The following is a 24,148-nucleotide window of genomic DNA, read 5'->3' as shown; positions in this document are numbered from 1 at the left end:
ACCTTTTAAAACAAACTAAAAAGTGATTTTATAAACAAAAAATGTATCTTTTAAAACAAACTAAAAGTATGCTTTTATAAACAAAAATTAACTTTTTAAAACAAATCAAAAAGTGTTTTATGAACAAAAATTCACCTTTTGTAACAAACTTAAAAAGTTATAGTGGAAGTTTTCACAAATTCAAAATCATAAGCATGAAGCAAAAAACATAGGTATGGACATCGATTAGTTTGACTATTTATTAGTAGCATGACACACAGATTGAGATATTTTCCTTTTTATTAAGACACCTTAATAGACATTTAAAGCAGATAATAATTTGATGCAGATAAGGAACTCCGAGTTCATCACCGTAGAAATTGAAAAATGCCTACAACGTGCTTCTCAAGTCTGGTTTTGTTTAGTTTATCTTACCTTATTCGTGTAGGCCTACCCAAGGGTCTCTTATACAAAGACTCTCCAACTAAAATTAAAGTGTCCCGCCCACCTGAGGCGTTTTGATCCAATAATTGACACAATGTTGTCTAGTACAAACTCACAAGATCTGAGATCGAAGCAGAGACCCTTCCCAGCAGAAGTGATCTTTGTACTACTGAGCCAAAATTTCCCCCCTCGTCTCAAACAAACTATAACTCTTGCAGTAGGCTACATATGAACTTCTCAGTGTACATTCTTTCAAAATTAGTTCTTGAAACAAAAAGAAAATACAGACCCTTATTACTTTTGTACTTTTCTCACATGTAAGAAAATTAACGAAACTAAAGAACGAGAGGAAACCACTGTAGATACAAAATATAACACCAGTTCTTTCCTTCCTTTTTTTTTTTTTTTTCACGGGACAAGAATTGAGATAGGGAGAGGGTAGAGTAAAGCGGTTCAGATGGCGGTACATCATAGCTGTGCAAATATTTGTCCAGTGAGATACTCTTGATAAGGCACGAGTGAAGTTGCCGAGCATCGCTTCTTTGTCCAAAAGGGGAAGATGAGTAACTGTGGGTAAGTAATGGTATTACCGCACGCGTGCTCACATACAAATACAGAACGAGGGTGAAGAAGAATGCCACCGAAAACTTGACATAAATTTTGCCGCTATTTAAGAAGCTTATACTTAAAGGGATGTTCTCAAGAAATAATACGATCTGAGTGTAGTTGGAATTTTAAAAAAGTAGTTCATTTACAAATACTTAAGAGTCTTCATCCCGGTAAAATTAAAATACCGCTAATTTTACAGTAATTATGTGATATCTTCAATTAGATAAAAGATAATTGAAATATGGAACAAGAGCGCCCTAGACAATATTATTTTGCGTGAGGTACCGTTATCACAAGTCACCTAGCAGCTTTCCGTTTTCAGCTGTTTAGAAACGCGAAAATAAATGCCGATTTTCAAAATGGCTCGAAATCGAAAGCAGATAAGCGAGTCGTGATAACGGTTTCTCATGTGAAATAATATTGTCTAGGGCGCTCTTGTTCCACATTTCGATTATCTTTTATCTATTTGAAGATATCACATAATTACTGTAAAATTAGCGGTATTTTAATTTCGCCGGGGATGAAGACTCTTAATGTAACACTCGTTTAAGATTTTACTAAATTCACAGGGAATTACTGACAAATTTGTTTGCCAGCAATAAAATTCTAACAAAAGGAACAATGTCCAAAGATAAGACAAACACCAATGAGTAGATCCCAGGAACTCGTGAGTATAGATCCTTATGCGTAGTTTACGAGAATATACAGAAAAAAATGTAAACCTGTATTTTATATTGGGGAATACCGTAGTCTAGTGGTTAGAGCGTTGGACCCATGTCCACATGGTCCCGGGTTCGACTCTCGGCCGGTGCTTCCCAAATTTCGGCGACCACCCAGCGTCGTGAGGCAAACTGAGGAGCCACGTGAAAACAAGACGTGACGGCCACTAGATGTAGAAGGCGCCTGTTAGGGATCACGTGCTCGCCGCTAGGTTACACGTAGTTCAGCCGGTCGCTAGCAGATGGCGCTGGAGCAGGTTTAGGCTCACAAATGCGCCAAGTGGCTTGGTTTGGTTCGTATTTTATATTATTTCTACCGTCCCGGCCGAGAGATATTTTCTTCTCTTTAGAGAATCGCATTTAATTATTATACTCCATATTTTGATAAAGGAAGCGGTAAAGAAAGATAGGCAGTTTTACGCCTATGATAGTCATAAAAATATAAAAGTGTTCCTAAAAGCCAATATACCGTATATAAATTTGAAGCATTAAATATTACATCTCTGTATGATGCATATGAAACATATTGTAACAAGTGACATAAAGTACCCCGCAAACAATGCTTAATTCTTGATATTCTGCCAGTTAGACGTTTCTGTTGAAGTTGCTACAATAATTTTAGTATGAGGCACTTCAAGAACCACACTACATAGAATGCTTGTTAATCTTAGGAGGGCCAAATGGGGTACAAATTGTACCCCTTTTTATATTTTTCTATGATATCTCTGCAAGTAATTACTATTAGTCTCCAAGGGCGTCAACCAGGGGGCAAGGTGGGGCGCTGGCCCCCCCTAGAGGAAAATGTACTTCGGAATATAGAAAACCCAATAGAATTTTTAGAATAATTACAGCAAAATTTGATACTATATTTGAAATGTCGCTTATACTTACCCCCTCTGGAAACCACAACATGGGCGCCCTTGTTAGTCTCCCATTTTTTAAAAATAGTTGACTTTAAATAAGGGAAGAATATAGCAATGAAATAATGCTTATATACGAAGTATTTTCTTTTTCTTTAAAAATATGTTTTTGATTGGGGTTCAACATGTCCCTCATCAGGTACTCCATGAAAGTAATATAAATTATTGCAATGTGCATTCTTTTACTTTTGGGCTAACACAACTGCTTTGTAACATAATAAATTCTGAGAAGAATGATTACATTAATAAACATTGAACTTTTTAGTAATGTTCAAGGGTGAAGGGATCAGGCAAATCCACTGCAGAAACGCCCGTCTCCTTGCCCCCCTTTTAACGACGTCATTGGTAAGCAGTAAATAATTTCTTTCTCTCTAGACTAAATGCGTTAATTAGATGAGAACTTATTGATAGAATAATTAGGGGTAGGCATGTAAGGTAAACACGCCTGAATTCGACATATCTGTGCTTAAATGTTATGAAATAAACATAAGATGTCATCCCTGCAATCGTGCATAGAAGTGGCAACATTATGGGAGTGTCAAAAGCGTGGTTACAGTAGATGAGTCATATGTATGGAGAAAAAAAAAGTACATTGTTGTGTGTGTGACACACTCTTCGAGAAAAACACATAATCTTAAGGAAAACATAAACTGCAAGTTATTTTCCTAAGATTTTTATTAAAATTAGGTTTGATTCAAGCAAATAGTAGTACTTTAATGTTGTAAAGGAGTTTCAATCAGTGCGTTTTGTTTTCTTCTGTGAGGACAAAGGTTGTGATGTAACATGAACGGGGGGTTGTCGAAAACACGAGCATTTATTTGTAACGTGAACCGGATTTCGACAAGGTTGTCGAATTCATGCTCAGTAGTGCAAATATAATTTTAACTGAACATCTAAACGTACAAGTATGTTCAAAGTCTTTCATAAAGCTATTTGTTGCATAATTCTCCGATACTTGTAATCTCAGTTCGACATGGGATGTCGAAATCAGGTTCCAGCATGTTGAATTGAGGATCATCGAAGTAACTACTCAGTTCAGAAAATTTAAGTTGTGTTCTTTTGTCCGTCTGATTATTTCTGCATAATAATAAAACAATATTTGAAGCTGAGAAGAGATTACTATTACTAATAATGCAGACTTAATGTTTTACATGGATACAATTGAAGGTGTCGAATTCAGGTACCGCAACTGTCGAAACAAGGTCAAGTGTGTCGAATTCGGGTTCCATTGGCGAGTTCCAGTTTCATAAAAATTTCTAACATTAGCATTTGAGTCTTGAAGTGACTTTTAGCATTAGTAGAGACTGTACAGTTCAAGGAAAAAAATGGGCCAACACCGACCAATATTATGGCCACAATAGGCGATTGATTTTTAAAAAAGTCCTTAACCTGTCGAAATCCGGTGCGTTTACCTTATATGTCTCTTTTCAATATTTTCTTTAAGATCATGCCATTTTACTTCATAAATTAAACTTAAAAATGCTAACATCTTATATGTGTGCAGAGCCATCTCTGTTGGAATATATTGCAAAACGATAAATTTCTGTGTGTATCTTAAATCCTGAAAGCGAAGTAAATAACGCTATTAAAAAAACAACGTTTTGCAGACACGTCTTCCTCTTGACGTAACGTCTAACATTCACTTATAAACTGAAGCAACGAATCGCGCAATTTGTTTACAACATTACTCATGATAGGATATTCTGAGAAAACAAATCACAACACAAGACTTAGGGTGAAAAAAAAGGATAAGAAAAAAGAAGCAAAAAGTAAGGTAGAAAGGTTAAGTTCGTGTCATAGGCGCTGTCGTAAACACGTTTTATGGGACTTTTATGGCACCATAATACAGGCTGTATGGTTATTTCTCGTAGTTATATATACTTCCCCCATCAATTGCAAGGAGCTTAAAAGGGAACTTCTGGTGAATTATGTTATTGCAAACGAGTGGCTAATTTATTTCTCCTAGTCTGTCAAGCTTCCTTTTGTTTTTTGCCAAAGTTAAAACAGAAAAGACGTTGACTCAATAACAAATGGTCAGGGCTTTTGTTTTCTTCCGCCAATGTATTTATAGCTACACAATGTATAAGAAAAATGAACTCGATATGCACATCAAAAGAAAAATGCACATCAAAATACCCACATCAATCAGAAATGGGCTTATCGGTCAAACTTAAATTTTGAACAATTTTCATGGTTGGCTTTACCGGGGTTTGAGTCCGACTGGATTCGAACCTCGGTTCAGCTGAAAACGCTACAGATGCGAGGATTCATCCGCTAGGCCGCCTGAATATTACTCCCCTTCCTACTTCACTCCTAGACCAACCCCTCTCCGAACGGATTCCAGGGCTTTGGAAAAAGGTAGGTCTTAAAAGTGGAATTTAAAGAAAATGTTATGAACGCTAAATAAAATGTTTTGCTCCGTCTTTTTTCACATGCTGCATGGCTGAAATACAATCACGCTATTGCAATTCGATTGGGATAGCCAAGCTGACCATCTCTCAAGAAGCAAGTGAATTCTTAGAGATTTTAAACTTTACTAAAAGTATTTTAAAAATTAAAATAATACATAGTACTTAACTGAATGATTAGAGTGAATAGCGTTAGTAATAGTCAGCTCAAGTGTTACAAAAACACTAATAGTATAGAGTCAAAAAAAAATGAATAAAAAAAGGATTACTCAGTTAGCAAAGGTAAAGAAGTTAAAGTTATTTTACAATATAGATACAATTGTAGAAGGTGACGACTGTCATACAATGTGAAATAAAACATGTATATTTGGTATTATGTAGTGCAAATAACTTTACTTTATTATTCCCAACATTTTATTATATCCAAATAATTTTGTTCATCGCTTTCAAAACTGTTTGATGATCGTCTATAAAAAATTTGTTTATATCTTTAAGAAAAAAATAGATTATCTGTAAAAATTTAGTTACACAAAAGTATCTTTTATTTCTTCAACAGATGTTTTCTCTCATACTTTGTTTACTATAAAAAGAAAATAGAAAGAAAAGTTAGCTTACTATCTTTAAATAAAGTGTATTTATTAGGTGCAAAATATTTGTTAATTATCTCCAAAAAATCTATTTTGTTTATTGTTTTCAAAAATGTTTGATGATCATTTGTGAAAAGTTTGTTTACTATCTCCAAAAAAAATTGTTTGTTATCTGCAATAATTTAGTTATACAAAAATCTTTTTTTTTATTCCTCCAACAGATTTTTTCTTTCTTACTTTGTTTGCTATTAAAAGAAAAAAGAAAGAAAAGTTAGCTTACTATCTCTAAATAAAGTGTATTTATTAGGTGCAAAATATTTGTTAGCTATCTCCAAAAAGCCAATTTTGTTTATTGCTTTCAAAAATGTTTGATGATCATCTGTGAAAAGTTCGTTTATTATCTCTTAAAAAAGTTTTTTATCTGCAAAAATTTAGTTAAAAAAATTATTATTCCTTCAACAGATTTTTTCTTCTACTTTGTTTAGTATTACAAGAAAGAAAAAAAGAAAGAATAAAGTTAGCTTTTAGCCTCCAAATAAAGTGTATTTATTAGGTGCAAAATATTTGTTAATTATCTCCAAAAAATCTATTTTGTTTATTGTTTTCAAAAATGTTTGATGATCATTTGTGAAAAGTTTGTTTACTATCTCCAAAAAAAATTGTTTGTTATCGTGCAAGAATTATTTATGTGCAAGAACATATTAGTTATTAAGTAATTAAAGGAAGCCTTCTTTATTTTCTTCAAAAGATTTGTTATTGTATGCAAAACTTAGGTTAATATCTCCAGAAGTACGTGGATCACTGTCTCCAGAAAACTGTTCATCTACAGAAAATTTGTAATTAAAACATATATTACTCTTATTATATCAAACAAGAAAGTTCATTATCTCAGAATTTTTTTTTATTATCTCCGAAAATAACTTAATATTTTTTACAAAGCTTTATGTATTATCTCAAAAAATTCTATATACATAGAAAAGTTTGAAGTTCGATTATTACCTCAAAAAAGTTCCCTCAAGGTCTTTAGTTAGTATTTTGTTGTTGACAATAATACAATTTCGTTTAAGTTGATTAAATATATCAAAAACCTTTGGTCAAAGGTACGCTGAGATTGAGTGTCGTGTAGTTAAATGATGATCACCTGCCCTTCTTGATGCATTCGGTTCCTGTGACTCTTACTCGAGAATCACAAGTCAACTGAGGGAACTATTTAAAGAATCAGGAAGTCGCGATTTTCGATCAAGAAAACCAGAAACAGCACCGTATATGTATATCACGGAACGTCACATAGCTTGCCGTAGAAAATTTGACAGTGAGTGATTCTATAGATCATTATGATTTTTACGTTTTTCGTGGACCTCTCGTGACGAGAGGTGATTCTGATCATTTCTCGGTGGAATTAAGCAAAATTATGAAGGCATAAATTTTGAACAAAAAATTAGAAAAACAGACGAGAAAAGGTTTTCCTGAAATTGAGACGAGATTTCTAAAATTTACTACGAGGCCAAAAACGGATTTTCTAGAATCGAGACGAGAAGAGATTTCTGCAAATTTTACGAGGTGAGACGAGACGAGACGAGACGAGAAAACCTTATCCTGACCAACACTACTCCTTATCATAAGAACAATGGATAGTTAAATACATAGTAGAGCAATTTAAACACATTTAGTGGAAAGTTGTATTATTATTATTATTATTATTATTATTATTATTATTATTATTATTATTATTAATAATAATAATAATAATAATAATAATAATAATAATAATAATAATAATAATAATAATAATTCAGTGAGAATTGAGTCAGTACTTGTACCCCGGTATTTAAAGTTGTGCGTTCGGTGAAAGATTCGTTTCGTAAGAAAATCTAGGAATTACTGGTTAAACCGAGAAATCGGAAAAGTGCAGAAATGTTTCCTTGCTTCTATGCAACGTGCACAGTAGGAAAGATATGTTGGTTGCCTATAATGAAAAGTTATGATGGTTTACTTACTGCAAAATGCCCCTCCGAATACCCCATAACATGGAATTGCTTGCTCATCTTTGCTGTCCTTAGCAGTCGTAATAATAATAATAATAATAATAATAATAATAATAATAATAATAATAATAATATACGAAGTAACGCAGTAGTTAATGCAGCGTTTCTCAAACTATGGTCTGTGGACTACAAGGGATCCTGGAGTCTGCCTCTGTCGTCCTCTTAGGTCGAACATTAGGTGAAAAATATCAGAAAAAGTAAAACAAGTGAGTTGCGCCTGACGCACTATATTCTTTCTAGTTGATAATCTCAAATAAAGTTTCAAATATGTAAGCGTCTTTCACTTCACCTCGCAGTCTTGAATTATTAAAAAAAGAAAAGATATTAGCTATTATTATTTTATTTTATCTTTAACAATAAAACATTAAGGGAAATTGTGTTAGTAGTAGGTATATTTATAATATAAGTACCCAGGTATTAACCAGTGTTTCTTTCAGAAAAAAAAAATGTTCCAGTGGGGCACACTTAGTATTTGGAGAAGCACATATTTTCACACAGTACTATTCTATTTATTATTATATTATAGACCTATTATTTTATTCTCCACTCTGAAGCACTTTCAGAGCTCCTGGGGGGTCCAGTGAAACCCCTAAAAGCATGTCTGGAAGAAACATTGGTATCCTCAAAACATTTGTATTATATAGCTGATAAACAAAAGTAGTCCCCGGGGCCGCTGTGGCTCAGTGGTACATCGTTTACCTCTGGTGCATGGAGTCCTTGGTTCGATACCAGCCCCCGCCAAGTCAACTTTGTGGTGGACAAACACCATATGCGTGGGTCTCCTCGGGGTTCTCTCGTTTCCTCCCACTTTCTTCATTCCACGATTTCTTTAATTTCTCATCATCACCGTCTCCTTTAGCCTGGCCGGCATAACCGTGGAACATAAAACCCAACGATTTCAGGATTTCATTTTTCAAAAGTAGTCTCCGCTTAAAGAAAGTTTGAGAACATTAGTTTAGTTGATATTGTAGATATCCCGTCAGTTGTTTCAAGTTTGATCCTCTGCTAGATTTTTTTTTATCGCTCTACATTGCATTCATCACGGAACACAATCATTTAGTTGATTTCGGTTACACGATTAGTTAAGGGAAAGGTTTTTAAAAGTCTAAACAAACGTATTTTTAAATATGTATAGAGAAAGAGAGAGAGACAAATTTTAAAAAAAAAATTAACATATTTTCTGTAGGTAATAAACTTCAAGGAAAAAATGCAATTTTAAAGTTCCTTATTATTAGCAAACACTTCTAATATTAATAAGAAAAATATATCTCTAATGTATAAGATACTTGATTTTTGTTTGTTTCCCTCTATAGGCTACCGTATATAATTTTTCTATATGTGAAAATGTGATTATATGGTTCACATACGAAAATAAATAAGAAAATAAGAAAATCAATTATCCACGTTCTTCTTTCGTGTTGAAAGTCAACTGAGAAGATCCTTGAGACGTAATTAAATACTTCAATCAAATAGGAACGCGGACGTAAATTATTATCTGAAGCTTGTCATGGACAGATTGCGTGGCCCTTGCATCTTGCAGTCTCAGGGAAACGTTTTTTATTTTAAATAAATAAATAAATAAATACTTTCCGATCAGAATCAGTACATGAAAGTTAAATAGATAAGTAACTGGTAATTTCATGGTAAAAATTGCATTATTCACGTTATGTATAATTTGTGCATAAAGGTCATAATAATTGAATCTAGCTGACCTCGTCGGACACCTGCCATCTATCCTTTCCTAGTTACTTTAAAAAAAAAAAAAGAATCAATAATAATCTATTAAAAGTTTGAGACATTAGATGGCGTATTTGTTTAAAGTTAGACTAACCCCCTCCCCCCAAAATATAAAGCAGCTCTCCCAAGAGAGATAACATTTTTAAAATTTCCATGTTGCCCACCAACCTATGATTGAGGTGAAAGAGAAGAAGGATATTATTTATTTAACTTAGAGAGATGCATTTTTGAAGCGAAGCTTCTGTTTTCTCGAATTAGAAGTTCCTTTGTCCGGACACTTGTCCGAAATGCCTCAACTGTTCTTAAACAAATTTGACATTGTGATTCTGGAGCGCGTGCTCAGTGTTGTAAGGAGTAGCATGTCCTCATCGGACAATCATTGAGGAATAATCACTGGAAAACGGAATACCCATAGACTTAACATTAAAAAAAAGCATTTGGTTCGCGAATTCTCATTGTAAACAATGGAAAATAGAAAAATGAAATGAAATCTTTGAGTTTTACATCCCACGATTATGCCGGTTAGGCTAAAGGAGACGGTGATGATGAGTAATGAATGAAATGGTGGAATGAAAAAAGTGGGAGGAAACGGGAGAACCCCGAGTAAACCCACGCACACGGTGCTTGTCCACCACAAAGTTCACTTGGCGGGGGCTGGGATCGAATCAGGAACCCCAATCACCAGAGGTCTACCACTGAGCCACCGCGGCCCCCAAAAGAAAATAGAATTTTCGGCATTAGAAATAGGGCGAAACCCTTTACGTTGTTTTGTTGTGCGAAACCCTTTACGTTTTCAAAGTCATTATGCTTTTCGCTCATATGGCAAATTCAACTATTTGCATGTCGTCTTCATTCACAGAAGCAATTGATGCACTAAAAATTTTAAATCAATGAAGGCGGATCACTTTGATTCAAACTTGCAATTATTTATTGTATTCCTAGTTAAATTTTCATCGATGTGACTCCCTTTCAGAGCCACCATTAGTTCCAACCCAGCCCTCAAATGTTACACAGGCCTGTCCCAAAAGGGAAGTGACTTTAACTATTTCTTTTTAAAGTATAAAATAAATTGTAGAATCAAATCTGATTTTTTAAAAATCTTCTGTTATAGTTTGTTCATTGACTTCTGCTTAAGGATAATCAGTAACTTGATTCACATCGTACAATTATCAGTACAGCTGTAACGGTTATTTCTGTAGCATTTTTTTTTCAAAATGTTGCATTTTCGAAATGGAAGCTTCTATTAATATGAAGTCATAATTAGCGTATTGTGGCGATGTAAACAACAATGCATATAACTTAACTTCTGAATCATCCTCTCTACGCAAATCTTAATTGAAACAAGAGTTGTGAAGTGCAATACTATGTCACAGAAACCAAGAGTGTATTTATTATTATTATTATTATTATTATTATTATTATTATTATTATTATTATTATTATTATTATTATTATTATTATTATTATTATTATTTGGAATCTCTTAGATTTAAATTTAAAATCTATTTTCTGTATTATTCTTTATTTGAAACTAGCAGCGTTCACCCCGCTTCGCTGCGGTCACCCCGGAACGCAATAAACTTTGTTACTTAGATAATTTTTACTTTTTCGCTTTCAAGTGATATGATAAAAACCATAGAAGATTGCAGTAAATGTTAACATTATATCGCCTGTCATTTATGTTAACCCGCCCCGCTTCGCTGCGGTCACCCCCGAACGCAATAAACTTTGTTACTTAGATAATTTTTACTTTTTCGCTTTCAAGTGATATGATAAAAACCATTATAACGCCTGTCATGTATGTTAACCCGCCGAGTGACACGGTCATGCGGGTTGCATATAAATACGTTTATTTTTATACCTATGATGAACTAACAAAGGATTTGTACGTAATGGACACCTGAATGGTCAATTATCTCAAGACACTGGTAATTGAAAATTAAAGTGATATGATAAAAACCATCTAGGGTCCAAATCCTAATAACCCCCCAAAAATAAAAGAAATTGGTTCAGCCGTATTAGCGTGATGAGCGGACAAAGGATTTGTACGTTCTCTTTTATATATATAGATATAATAATGAGAATTTGATTTTTGTTTATTCTTAAATAAATTCAAACAAGTTTAATTTTATTATTACATAATTGTCATTTTTAACAGTCCATTTAAGGCAACAAGAACCTGATATTTCAAGTCTGTTCTCGCACGATTTTTTTTAAATTCATTTCTTCTTACCATTTCGTAGAGTACAGGGTATATCTGTTAATATTCCTTCCATTCTAAGCCTTCTTACCATTTCGTAGAGTACAGAGTATATCTGTTAATATTCCTTCCATTCTAAGCTGTAATATATTGTTAGGGGTTTTAAAAAAGGAAGGCTCGTAATAGAAAGAGTCTATTTGAACAACCGTGATTCCCAAAGAAAAAAAAATAATAATTAGTACAAGCAGTGGCGTATTTAGTGGGTCTATCGGGCTCAAGCCCCTTCTCCAGAAATAAATTTGTTATATGCATAACTCCATTAAAATTTGTCGGCACTCAAAAGCATATATATATATATGGGCGGATTTAAGGGGGCTATAGGGGCTATAGCCCCCCTCTTGACCCTCAGGTATACACTGGATAAAATGGACTTCAATCCTGTTTTACACTGGATAAAGGGGCAAACTATCGTTTAACCCCTCCCTTGATCATATCTGGATCCGCCACTGTGTATATATATATGCTTATTCACGTGTTGTGTGTAACCTCCCCCGAAGAAATCCTAAATAAGTCACTGAGCATTCTGAAATTAACCAGAATTCAAATTTAAATTTAAGAAAATTAGAAAAAAATAAAATCCAGATTTTAAGACAAGATAGCAGACTGCTTTGTCGTGTTTTCTGAATTTAATTGGCCAAATCGAAAGTTGTTAACTTCTTTAGATGACGTTAATTGTCCCTCACTGTAACCTGAAGGTATAGTCTGGAGAACATATGACTATATATATTTTTTTAAATAATCTTTTGAACTATTTTTACAATGTCTACGAACTTAATATTAGCGACATAATTTGGAAACTAAAAATATATCTATTTCAAAGAAGGACCACCCATGATTGTCAGCCATTTTTCTCTTATTTTATTCAGACATTTATAAAAAAAAAAAAAAATAACACGGGCTACCCCTATTATCTAAATTTTAGAGTTTTATTTTAACTTTTCCGTTATTGCAAGTTTCAAGAGAAAGAGAACCACGTGAATATCTGAAAAATTTAAAAACACAAAGTTAAAAAAATCATCCATTTTAGCTTACAGCGCCATCTATACGGTAGGAATCCATAATTTTCGACTCCTTTGCAGTCAACGATGCAATAATAATAATAACAATAACAATAAAAAAAGAGAGATTTATGGTACAAATGATTATATCGTTGTCTTGCTTTTGTTCTTTTTTTTCATTTTTCATTTCTTTTAAAAAAAAACTGAATGCTAGTAATCCATCATTTTGTAACAAAAGCGAATCGTGGTTTTTTGATGGATTAGAGAGACGAGGTTGTTTTTTTTCGTTACCATTTCGAGTGATGTAATGCGAAGATTACGTTTTAATTTCGCTCGCGAACATCTCAATCATAGTTCAAGAAAAGGACACACAACTTGAGGGTAAGTGGGGTGAGGCACATTTTAGAACAATATATAAATATATCCTCTTTCCATATTAAAAATCAAGCTTCGAATATGCCACACCTTCTTCTGCTTGCATCGTGCCTTGAAGCTGTACGCTAAAAGAACTTCAGAACAAGAGCTAAAAAGAAATAATAAAAAAACATAAAAATAAAAAGGATATTATCTTCCCCTCCCACCTGCGCCCGCGCGATTTGCCCTCCCAGACGTCTTCTAGACGAAGCAACCTCTTACTTATACATGTTCTTTTGTTTTTTGTTTTTTTTTTCCTCTAGATTTTTAGTTTTCATGCAAGCAAGTCGTCAACCAATCGGAAATGTGGAACCTTAATGATGTATTGCCCGTCTTCGTTCCACTGTTGGAGAACTGGATAACACAGGTGACCTTGAATTAGTACGCATCTCTGACAGACACGAATCCTCAAAAAAACCACGGCAATGGTCGGCCATCATGGCTTCCGAAAAGTGGTCCGACAACTTAATACCATGATACGTGAGTGGTACATTTTATGAGGCTAAGCATGTGCGTTTATGTATAAGATATATATATATAAAGAGGAAAAAAAGAAAAACAAAAATACATTTGAAATCTTACATCATACTTTTTTTTTCTAAATTTCTTGATCGTCTGTGTGGCGCACGTATTTGTTATTTGTTATTTGTATCCTTATTGGAGATATTTGCTGCTTTTGGTGGTCGAAAAAACAAAAATCTTTGGTGATTTTTACCGTCTTGAAGAAATAAAGTTAACAATGCGTATCACCTGGCACATAGAACATAAAGAAAGTGTTCGAAGTTTCTTTTCTTTTTTGTTTCTTGTTGCTGACAAGCAATTGAATAAAAGATACCAAGGGGCGATGGCCATAAGTCTGCCATAAAAGCCTAGAAATGGACGTTGTAAATATAGAGTTAGTGACTTTAATGCCTGTATTGAGAGGCAATTTTCCTGAGTAATTTTAACGCCTTACCGCCACGGTAACGTAATATGTATTCGTTTTCTGCTTTTAGTGATAAGTTGTCAATGGGTTTCTCTACAAGATAAGTAAGTTATTGTCCATTCTTTTTTCTTTCTTTCTTTCTTTACGTGTGATTTTTTCGTGTCTGTGTGTGTGTGTGTGTGTGTGTGTGTAAGGAAATGGGAGGACCCTTTTGTGTTCTTGAGGAAGGGTTTATTGTTGTAGAGGTCGGAATGTTAAAATAAAAAGAACAGAGAGAAAAATATTTTTAATGGACTTCTTGGATGTCTTTTCAGGAGCCAATGGGTTACGCAGAAGAGGCCGACAGACGTACACGAGGTACCAGACGCTGGAGCTGGAGAAGGAATTCCACACCAACCATTACCTCACTCGGCGGCGAAGAATCGAAATGGCTCACGCGTTGTGTCTGACGGAAAGACAGATCAAGATTTGGTTCCAGAACAGGAGGATGAAGCTCAAAAAGGAGATTCAGGCGATCAAAGAGCTCAATGAGCAAGAAAAGCAAGCCCAAGCACAAAAAGCGGCCGCGGCAGCGGCGGCCGCAGCGGCTGCTCAACAGCAGCAGCAGCAGCAAGGTGCAGCTGGGGGTGGAGGGGGGCCAGAACCTACGGCGCCGACAGTACAGAACTAGGATTCTATTATAGTCACGCCAGGAAACCAACAATTAAGGTAAGTACAATGATTTCTATTTTCACTTTTTTTGCCTCACAAGTTATATTTGGTCATTAAGAGTCTTCATCCCGGCGAAATTAAAATACCGCTAATTTTACAGTAATTATGTGATGTCTTCAAATAGATAAAAGATAATTGAAATATGGAACAAGAGCGCCCTAGACAATATTATTTTGTGTGAGGTATCGTTATCACAAGTCACCTAGTGGCTTTTCGTTTTCAGCTGTTTAGAAACGCGAAATTAAATGCCGATTTTCAAAATGGCTCAAAATCGAAAGCAGATAAGTGAGTCGTGATAACGGTTTCTTATGTAAAATAATATTCTCTAGGTCGCTCTTGTTTCACATTTCGATTATCTTTTATCTATTTGAAGATATCACATAATTACTATAAAATTAGCGGTATTTTAATTTCGCCGGGATGAAGACTCTTAACTTGTGTAAAATTCAAACACATTCACTCGGGTAGGATTTCTGGTTGTTAAGGAGAATCATTCTGAAGAAAAACAATCTTCGAGTTTCTAGATTTCTTTACGCAAACACGGATTTGAGTCGTGTTTGCTAGAGAATCGAGTGAAGTCTGATGCCAAGAAATCTGATAGTCACATCACTAAAGAGTGAATAGGTTCAAATAGTTTAAAGAAACTTGCGAAGAACAAAAATTTCAGTTAGTTTATGATGTTGTAAAAGATATCTATATAAATAAAAGTGGATGCAGCGATGTTTGACGATTAACACTTCCTATACCGCTGTACCGATTTTAATGATCTTTGGTATATAATGGAGCTCCTCGTGGCTAAGCGGTTAGCGTACGGGCTTTTGGCCTGTTAGACCCGGGTTCGATTCCCGGCGGGAGCTCATGTGTTTCGGATTCCACGTTAATCAGTAGGTCCACGTCTCATATAGCCTCGGTGCTGAAAGGGACGCTAAACTAAAACCAACTCAACAACTTTGGTATATAAGTTGACTCTGATTTCTAGAGTTTCTAAAGCACATTTTCGGCAAAGAGAAAAGAATCGATAAAGGGACTACATATGTAAAAATAATGGAAAACGGTCGATAGTCCAATTCATAGTATCCGGGATCGCTAAGATGAATAGTGACTTTCCCGATGCCATTGAAGTCCAAAGTAATCCTTCATCGACATAGGTTGGGAGGGGGTGAAGGCGCAAGGGGTTGGCATGTTAAGCTTAGTCCAAAACGACCCATATTAGTATCCAATCCATAGTTTTCGGAGGTCGCTGAGATGAATAGTAACACTTCCCGATGGTGTTTATGTCAAAATTCGTCCCGCATATGTATCCAGGGAAGGGAAGAATTCACATGTTATCCATAAGCACATTTTCCTTGTGCAAAAAACGGGCATTTTAACTGGGTTGAGATATATATATATATATATATATATATATATATATATATATATAAGCTGTTCTTTATATTAAGCGAACAATTATTTATATATATATATATATATATATATATATATATATATATATATATATATATATTGTATTCTTTTATAACATTCTTCCTTGACTTTTCTAAAATAAAATAAAAAAAACTTTATATAAATCAGCTCAAAATAACCCATGAGAAAAATAATCTCAATTGAATAATACTAAATAGTGCTCCAAGCGACATTAAGTTTTTCAATGCATTTACAGTACACAATACAAGGCAAAAGTACTTCGTACGTTTGGAACGGCTAGAGGGAGTGAAATTATATATGGGATCGGAGTAATGGAGATAGTACTTGACTCTATTACTATATAGTACCATCATGGCTGCCATCTTGAAGTCCTTCATCTTGGGCTCAGGTCCATTTTTTTTTTAATCGGAAAAAGTCATACGATATATCGTTTTGGGGTAGCTTATACCCCAACAAATACACATATGATGTTATTTTCAACTTGTCTATCATCTAATAGTTATTATCAAAATAATATGTATGTATTAACTCACAAACCTACACGCTACCTATGGCTCAAAGATTATCTCATATTGTATACTGTAAATGCGTTGAAAACTAGAAATCGCTTGGGACACCATTAAATATTATAATCCAATTGAGTTCAGTTTTGTCATGGATTACTTTGGTTTGATACGGAACTATTTTAGAGAGAGAGAGAGAGAGAGAGAAAGTTCGAAGATTCATTTCAAACGAATTGCTGGAAAACGCGCTTCCTTTTCTTTCTGTTTTACGTAAATTTCCGGCAATCGACAGTCAGTTACTTTTAACAGGTTACACTATACTTGACCCATTTAAAGTTACACACTAACAAGTTCAGTAAAATTACTACGAATTACTATCAAATGAACTGTCATTCTATTGTTATTAATTCAATCATAATTAAATTTCCAAATAAATGTCGATTAATCATTATTTTGTGTTCAAATGTTCAAGACAAGTTTTAAAAAACTAATTTCCAAGGTTTCATTGGTGTAGAATTCTAAGTTATACTAGTACGATTTGTGTAACCTGTTTGTCACCTCATCAATAGTCTTTATCCAAAAGTCAATTCGTTTTTTATTTTGCTCCAATTGCAGTATAGGGCGGATTTTGTAAACAAACAAGTAATCAACAGTTACTTATGATACCGAAAAATACTATTGCACTTTTTGAAATACTACTACAAATTATACAGACAATACCTCTTATTATAACGTTTTTTAAAAAACATTTTACTTTTAATTTGCACAAGGAGTATGTGCATTTTTATAAGCTGGCTTCGATTTTTTTTTTTGTCTTGTTACAAGGTGTAAAATGTAGAGGATTTTTTTTGTCTTGTTACTAGAGAAAGTGCTGTCTTTCCTTTTTCCTTTACATATTTTCTCAGCAAGGGACATTACTCTTAATATTTCACACGAAACTTCAGTCAAGTGCCACTACACAGCAAAAAAAAAAAAAAAAAAAAAAAAAATAATAATAATAATAATAATAATAATAATAATATTCCTGTCAAACGAGCTATGATTTCATTTCTGCTAAATTATAGGAATGCACACTAGAAATTCGGTTAGTTTTCTAAACAAATGATGCTTGAACATTATTCTAGTATCAAGCTCTTCCTCAATTACGCATATTGTAATTTAACAACGACAGAATGTCATTTTATATAACAGCGATTCTTTGTTATTTTACAAAAGTATTGAACAACGGGTTGATAAAACTCAATGATTAAACTGGAATTCGACACAACTTTTCAACTTGCAGAAGGTATAAAGCGGTTGCTACCTATTCGCTGAGTCGAGTTTTTTCTCTATCTAATAACATTCACTTTATCTCAGTAAGCAATGTACAAATTGTTACAAAAATTTGCATGGAGTCAGGTCGATAATAAAGGATTGAACCTATGGACTTATAACTTTGTTTGACAAGTAGTTTGAAACACACAAAAACGTAGATAATACTCCCCCTTAGTCAAATGGCCGAAGCATTTGCTGTCGATGCATGCATCATTTAATCCTAAGTGATTAAGAGTCTTCATCCCGGTGAAATTAAAATACCGCTAATTTTACAGTAATTATGTGATATCTTCAAATAGGTAAAAGATAATTGAAATATGGAACAAGAGCGCCCTAGACAATAGTATTTTGCTTGAGGTATCGTTATCACAAGTCACCTAGTGGCTTTATGTTTTCAGCTGTTTAGAAACGCGAAAATAAATGCCGATTTTCAAAATGGCTGGAAATCGAAAGCAGATAAGTGAGTCGTGATAACGGTTTCTCATGTAAAATGGCATTGTCTAGAGCGCTCTTGTTCCACATTTCGATTATCTTTTATCTATTTGATGATATCACATAATTACTGTAAAATTAGCGGTATTTTAATTTCGCCGGGATGAAGACTCTTAAGTAGGCCTATAAACTTGAGTAATGGTTTGGATAATATTTTTGAATTCTATGTAGCTTTGATGCTCAAATACACACCGTATATATATATATATATATTGGTTACTGCCATATTTAGGAATAATGAATATATATCAGTTCCTGTACTTCTGTTGTTGAATACTTAAAATTTTAACGCCTTAAATATTCGAACTAAGTGGTAAAGCGCTTATTTCTGGTTAGTGGGGTTTCTGGTTCGATTCCCGGCTGAGAAAGTTTCTGGTGGACAACATCGTCCCGTTTACTCCCAAATTGTCATTCCACTAAGTCTTCCATCATCATTCATTTGCATTAATCATCCGCAGTATCGTATTTACGATTTTGTTTCGGGGGGGGGGGCTTTGCTAATTTTCGGGGAGGGCTTTGCCTGAAAATGTGAAAATTCTGCAAGATATTTCATATACTTTACTATGGTATATGAGGGGGCTTAAGCCCGGAAGCCCCCCTAAATACGCCACTGATCATCCGTCTCCTTTAGCCTAAAAGAGGGTAATCGTGGGACGTTAAACTAAATGATTTCACTTCATTAGAACTCTCTTCTACAATAGTGTACCTTTAAAAATGAGAAACAAACAAAACTGAAGTAAAAAAGCACCTTTGTAATTTTCAAGTGATTTAGAACTAATACAAGAGCCGCAATAGTTTAATGATAAGGGGAACACCTTAGTCTAATGGTTAGAGCTTTGGACTCAAGTCTGCGTGGTCCCGGGATCGATTCCCGACCCGTCCTTCCCAATTTTCGACTGCCACGCAGCGTCATGAGGCAAGTTGGGGAGTCATTTAGAAAAAACATGATTTCCACTAGGTCTTGAATGCTCCTGATACCGTAAATAGATAGTTACTAAGTAATGCTCGTAATTATTAATTACTAGTGTATTTAATAGTGTCTAAATGAGTGAAAAGTGCCACCAAAATTTATCTATTATTACCCTATAGCGAAAGTTACTATACTTTCGCTATAGTATATTTCATCATTTAATGTTACTGTTTGGATTTCGTATGTAAGTTCAGTTCAGACCACGAATTCCTTTTAAATATTACTATATGTTTCCCTCTACACTTTTGTGGATCGATTATTGAGAAAAATCTGACGAAACTTGAATTACAGCAGGACCTCGACTATCCAACACAGTTTCCAGGCTATTTCTCAGCGCCTATTCAACCGATCTGTTTCAAATTTTGGATGATATAACTAAATAGCTCTAGATGTTTATTCTCCAAATTTGGTGAAAATCGATTGAATAAAGCCTGAGAAATATCCCGAAAACTGTGTCGGATAATCGAAGTTGTACTGTACTTCGTAACGTTTGTTAATATAACAACTGGGAGATTTAATTCTTAATATAACAGATGCCTCAGTACATATGACCCGTCACTCATTACAATAAATTCAAAATGACATTTTCTACCGATCTAACTTTTTTTGTGGTCAACAGTGAACAGCTATTTCGAAACATCTAACAATACCTGCTAATTAGCTTCCAAGTTTCTGCCATGATCTTGAGGACGATACATTTCATTTCTCAATAATGACCAATTCATATTCTGGAACCAAATACGCGAATTCTCTATCTAGAGCGGTGCATCCATATGTGAAGAATTTGCATCATACACACAGAATTAAGGACATAAAATTGAAATTTTACGTACCGCTATGGCGGACAGTGTAAACCAGACCACCACTCTGAAGACTGAGTAGAGGGGCGTTATTTAAAGAAAAAGAAACGAAAACTTGATCGTAGTTATAAATTATGTAATTTAAAAAGGTAATATTAAACAGTAAAGTAAAGTAAATAAATAAATAAATGTGATGTGCATTGAAATTGGTTTATTCTGGGTCCCCACTTCATCTCGTAGTGGTAAAATCTGGAACTATCTCTCTACTTTGAAGATATATTAGAAAATCAAATTCTTTGTGTTTAACCTTATTAATATTAATCGCAATCTGACACTGTAATAGAAACAAAATAATACCAGATTTTTTCAAATCCCTACTGATGAGTTCTATGGCCATTAAATACAAAATACTATTTCTTATATATAAACTATAGAATTAATTTCGAATTCTAATGAATTTGCTTTTCAACTTTTATTTCATAATTTTTATATGAATAAAAACAGAGATTATGTTCGATAAAATAGTTCTACATCTGCTCATAGATGTCCCTTTTTGATAAACATAATATGCTGTTTGATTCATTCAGTTTCCTGTTATTAATATTAAACATTTAGCATGCATGTGTCCATAAATACAAATTTACAGATCTCAATTTCCAAATAAGAGAATAAAAAAAACATGTGAGTATTCTATCAATTCATACAACATTACATAAATGCGTTACTAATTGTATTACCGGTATTCAAGTAGGTATTTTCTACACATTCATTGTTAGTACAAATTTATTTTAACCAACTCACATCATGCAGGTCTTTGTACATGCATCGCTAAATAAATACTACACAAATCTTTCAGTTCCTTGTATATGCATTACCGAAGAAATATTACTAAAATAATACCTGGAAGATAATTTAATCTAACCTGTGATTGAAATTTCTATATTTTACTGTACTATATAGCAGGCTCGCAACCAGACACAGAAGTTTGCTGGGCCATGAATAAGATAGAGGGGGGGGGGAGTCATTAAAAATTCTCTTACAAATATCTAAATTGTGATTTTTGTATTAATAATAGCATTTTGTATTGAGGTCTGGAGGGGCAATGAAAAGTTTAGGGGGGCAGTTCCCCCAGGCCCCCTCTAGTTGCGGCCTGCTATATAGGACAAACATGAACGATCGCATTGTAATTTCGAAGTATCATTAGATCAAATATGCATTCAATTTATAAGACTAATTAAAAAAATAAAAAAGAAAAGCTCGAATAGATTTAGTATAGAGCAGGTTCAGCTTTACTATATTTCTACCCAGAATATAATTATGATATTCTACAATGGCCAAGACGTGTTTACTTACATGAATTAATTTTTATACGTTAGTCAGAATTTCTGAAAATTTAGATTTTTGTTGTAGCTAAGACATTTCTGTACTGAATCTAGGTATCAGCCATCCATTATCGAGGGAGGCGAGCTGAAGTTTCTTAAGAGGCCTCATCCCGGCGAAATTAAAATACCGCTAATTTTACAGTAATTATGTGGTATCTTCAAATAGATAAAAGATAATTGAAATATGGAACAATAGCGCCCTAGGCAATATTCTTTTGCGTGAGGTACCGTTATCACAAGTCACCTAATGGCTTTCATTTTTCAGCCATTTAGATACGCGAAAATAAATGCCGATTTTCAAAATGGCTCGAAATCGAAAGCAGATAAGTGAGTCGTGATAACGGTATCTCAAGTAAAATGATATTGTCTAGGGCGTTGTTGTTCCACATTTCGATTATCTTTTACCTATTTGAAGATATCACATAACTTCTGTAAAATTAGCGGTATTTTAATTTCGCCGGGATGAGGCCTCTTAAGCACTGATCATATTGAAGGCCATGTCACTTGTAAAATATGTTATTCCACTGAAGACGAATAAAAATCTCACTTGAACGAGCTAACTATATAGCTAAATCTATTTCACCTTATTCACGGCAATCACATCAAGATCCAATTTTCCATTGATCAGTCAGCAGCCAATACTTGTGTGTGTATAATTTACTATTTCCAGACGCATTTCCACTTAAATACAATCCAGTTCAAAATTAAATCACTTTCTTTGATCATTTAAGTAATTATTCATTTCGAAGACAGTCTAAAACTAGGAAAATTACGTAATTTGATGCGGACTGAATCATATAGGTCCACGACCTTTATCAAATTTCCATTTTGTACAAAAATCTCGAACCTAGCTAACCTGACTATTGCATTAGTATATATCGGAGTTTGGGGTTTACACAGCGCGGTATCCATGGAAACGTGTATATTCAACATATGATTTTGTAATCATGCTCGAGTCTAGGTATTTTTTTTTTAATAATCATTGACTTCTGCTGATTGACATATAAGTTAGAAATAGATTGAATTATCTGACTTCAGAAATATTTCTATACATATTAAAATTTACATAGACAATTAACTTTGCCAGTTCATATTCATACGCTCAGGCAGGCACTACTTGATGATGTATGACGCAAACTAGTCATATAACGTCATTGCAAAATATTTTAAACTAATAACATATAACAATACAATAAATAACAACATATAACAAAACAAGGAATAAAACACAAAATAACGAAAAAATATCGTGGTGAATAAATTCAAAATTTGGTTCGCCACCATTATTAGCTTAAAGTATTAATTTTTTCATTAATGTGAAATGCAAAATTTTAACAATATTAAAAACGTCCACTTCATAGCAGTGGCGGATCTAGAAGGTAAAAACGGGGGGGGGGGTTAGCCAGAACCCAGACTATGATAGGTATAGTCTATCATGAGTTTACTATAAACTTTCAAAAATTTAAAAATAATAGCTTCAATTATTTTTGTCTCTCAAAAATCTGGAGGGCCCTTGGCTCTCCTGGCCCTGGACTAAATCCGACACTGCTTCATAATTAAGTTTTGACAACCATAACATTATTTGAGGTCATTTGTTTAATGGTGTACAACGCTAAAACTTTTTAAAGACAATACAGGAAAATAAAAGATATTAGAATTTAATATACGTATTAGTGTTTGCAGTATGATATAATTTCACCAATAATTTAAACAAATTCTTCATTATTAATCAGTAAGTTAATATGACCTCGTATGTAAGTTAATCGTAAGTTCTTAGGGGCAAATTTGGTCAATTTTTTGAGTCTCAGTTTTTGACGTAAATTACATTTATTTTATGGATGATTCCATACAAGACGTATTCTCACTGAATTGGTCTAGAACCATAATTCTTGTTGCTGTACATGATGTGTGCACCAAAAATTATAATTAGGGGGGTTACCAAGGTAATAGTCGTTCGAAAATTATATACAGGGCGTTTTTATAGGAATTCTGTTCTGAATTTTTATCTCGCTTTGTATTGCAGATATTGTATCCATTCTTTTTATATTGTTGTGATAAATATATCGCCTTCATTAACATTAACATTAGTTTCATTTTGTGAGCAGAGAGTGATTGTAAGGGTTGCTAGGACCCTCCAATTTTTTTTCATATTTTTAAATGATTTTTTGTTTCTTCTTCTTTTTCTATGTGTAGGGCTAGAATTGCAAAAGTGTTACCTCTTTGGAATTAATGTTCCATAAGCTTTCCGACGAGGTATCAATCTTTGCCCTGTGATAATTAGGAAGGTCACCAGGGCCCCCAATGTAAGATACTACGATTTCGTTCAAAGCCCTGCCCGGTGTATAGAGGCTATACTAAAAGATTCTGTCCAAGATGTTTATATCATTATTACGTACAATTTTATTATATTAAGAAATTAGGAAACTTATTCAATACTCAACAAATGCATTCTTAACTATAACATTAGATTGTAGATAGATTGTCGTTTAGATTTGAATGCGTT

The 24,148-nt window shown here is 33.8% G+C and overlaps 1 protein-coding gene across 2 annotated transcripts in view; it reads left to right on the top strand.

The window, feature by feature from the left end:
- LOC145678863 (homeotic protein ultrabithorax-like) overlaps nucleotides 1–24,148 on the top strand; it is a 755,760-nt gene that overhangs the window by 360,034 nt on the left and 371,578 nt on the right. For both annotated transcript variants that reach the window (XM_081749430.1, XM_081749431.1), the window contains exon 2: nucleotides 14,360–14,753. In XM_081749430.1, coding sequence (XP_081605556.1) covers nucleotides 14,360–14,715 — 356 coding nt within the window. In that variant the 3' untranslated portion in view covers nucleotides 14,716–14,753. The remainder of the gene's footprint in view (nucleotides 1–14,359; nucleotides 14,754–24,148) is intronic.

The sequence above is a fragment of the Thermobia domestica genome, chromosome 2 (genome assembly GCF_964235325.1).
Source record: "Thermobia domestica chromosome 2, izTheDome1.hap1.1, whole genome shotgun sequence".
NCBI classification, from domain to species: Eukaryota; Metazoa; Arthropoda; class Insecta; order Zygentoma; family Lepismatidae; genus Thermobia; species Thermobia domestica.
The sequence above is the reverse complement of the archived record's forward strand: the minus strand, read 5'-3'. Positions and strand labels throughout refer to the sequence as shown.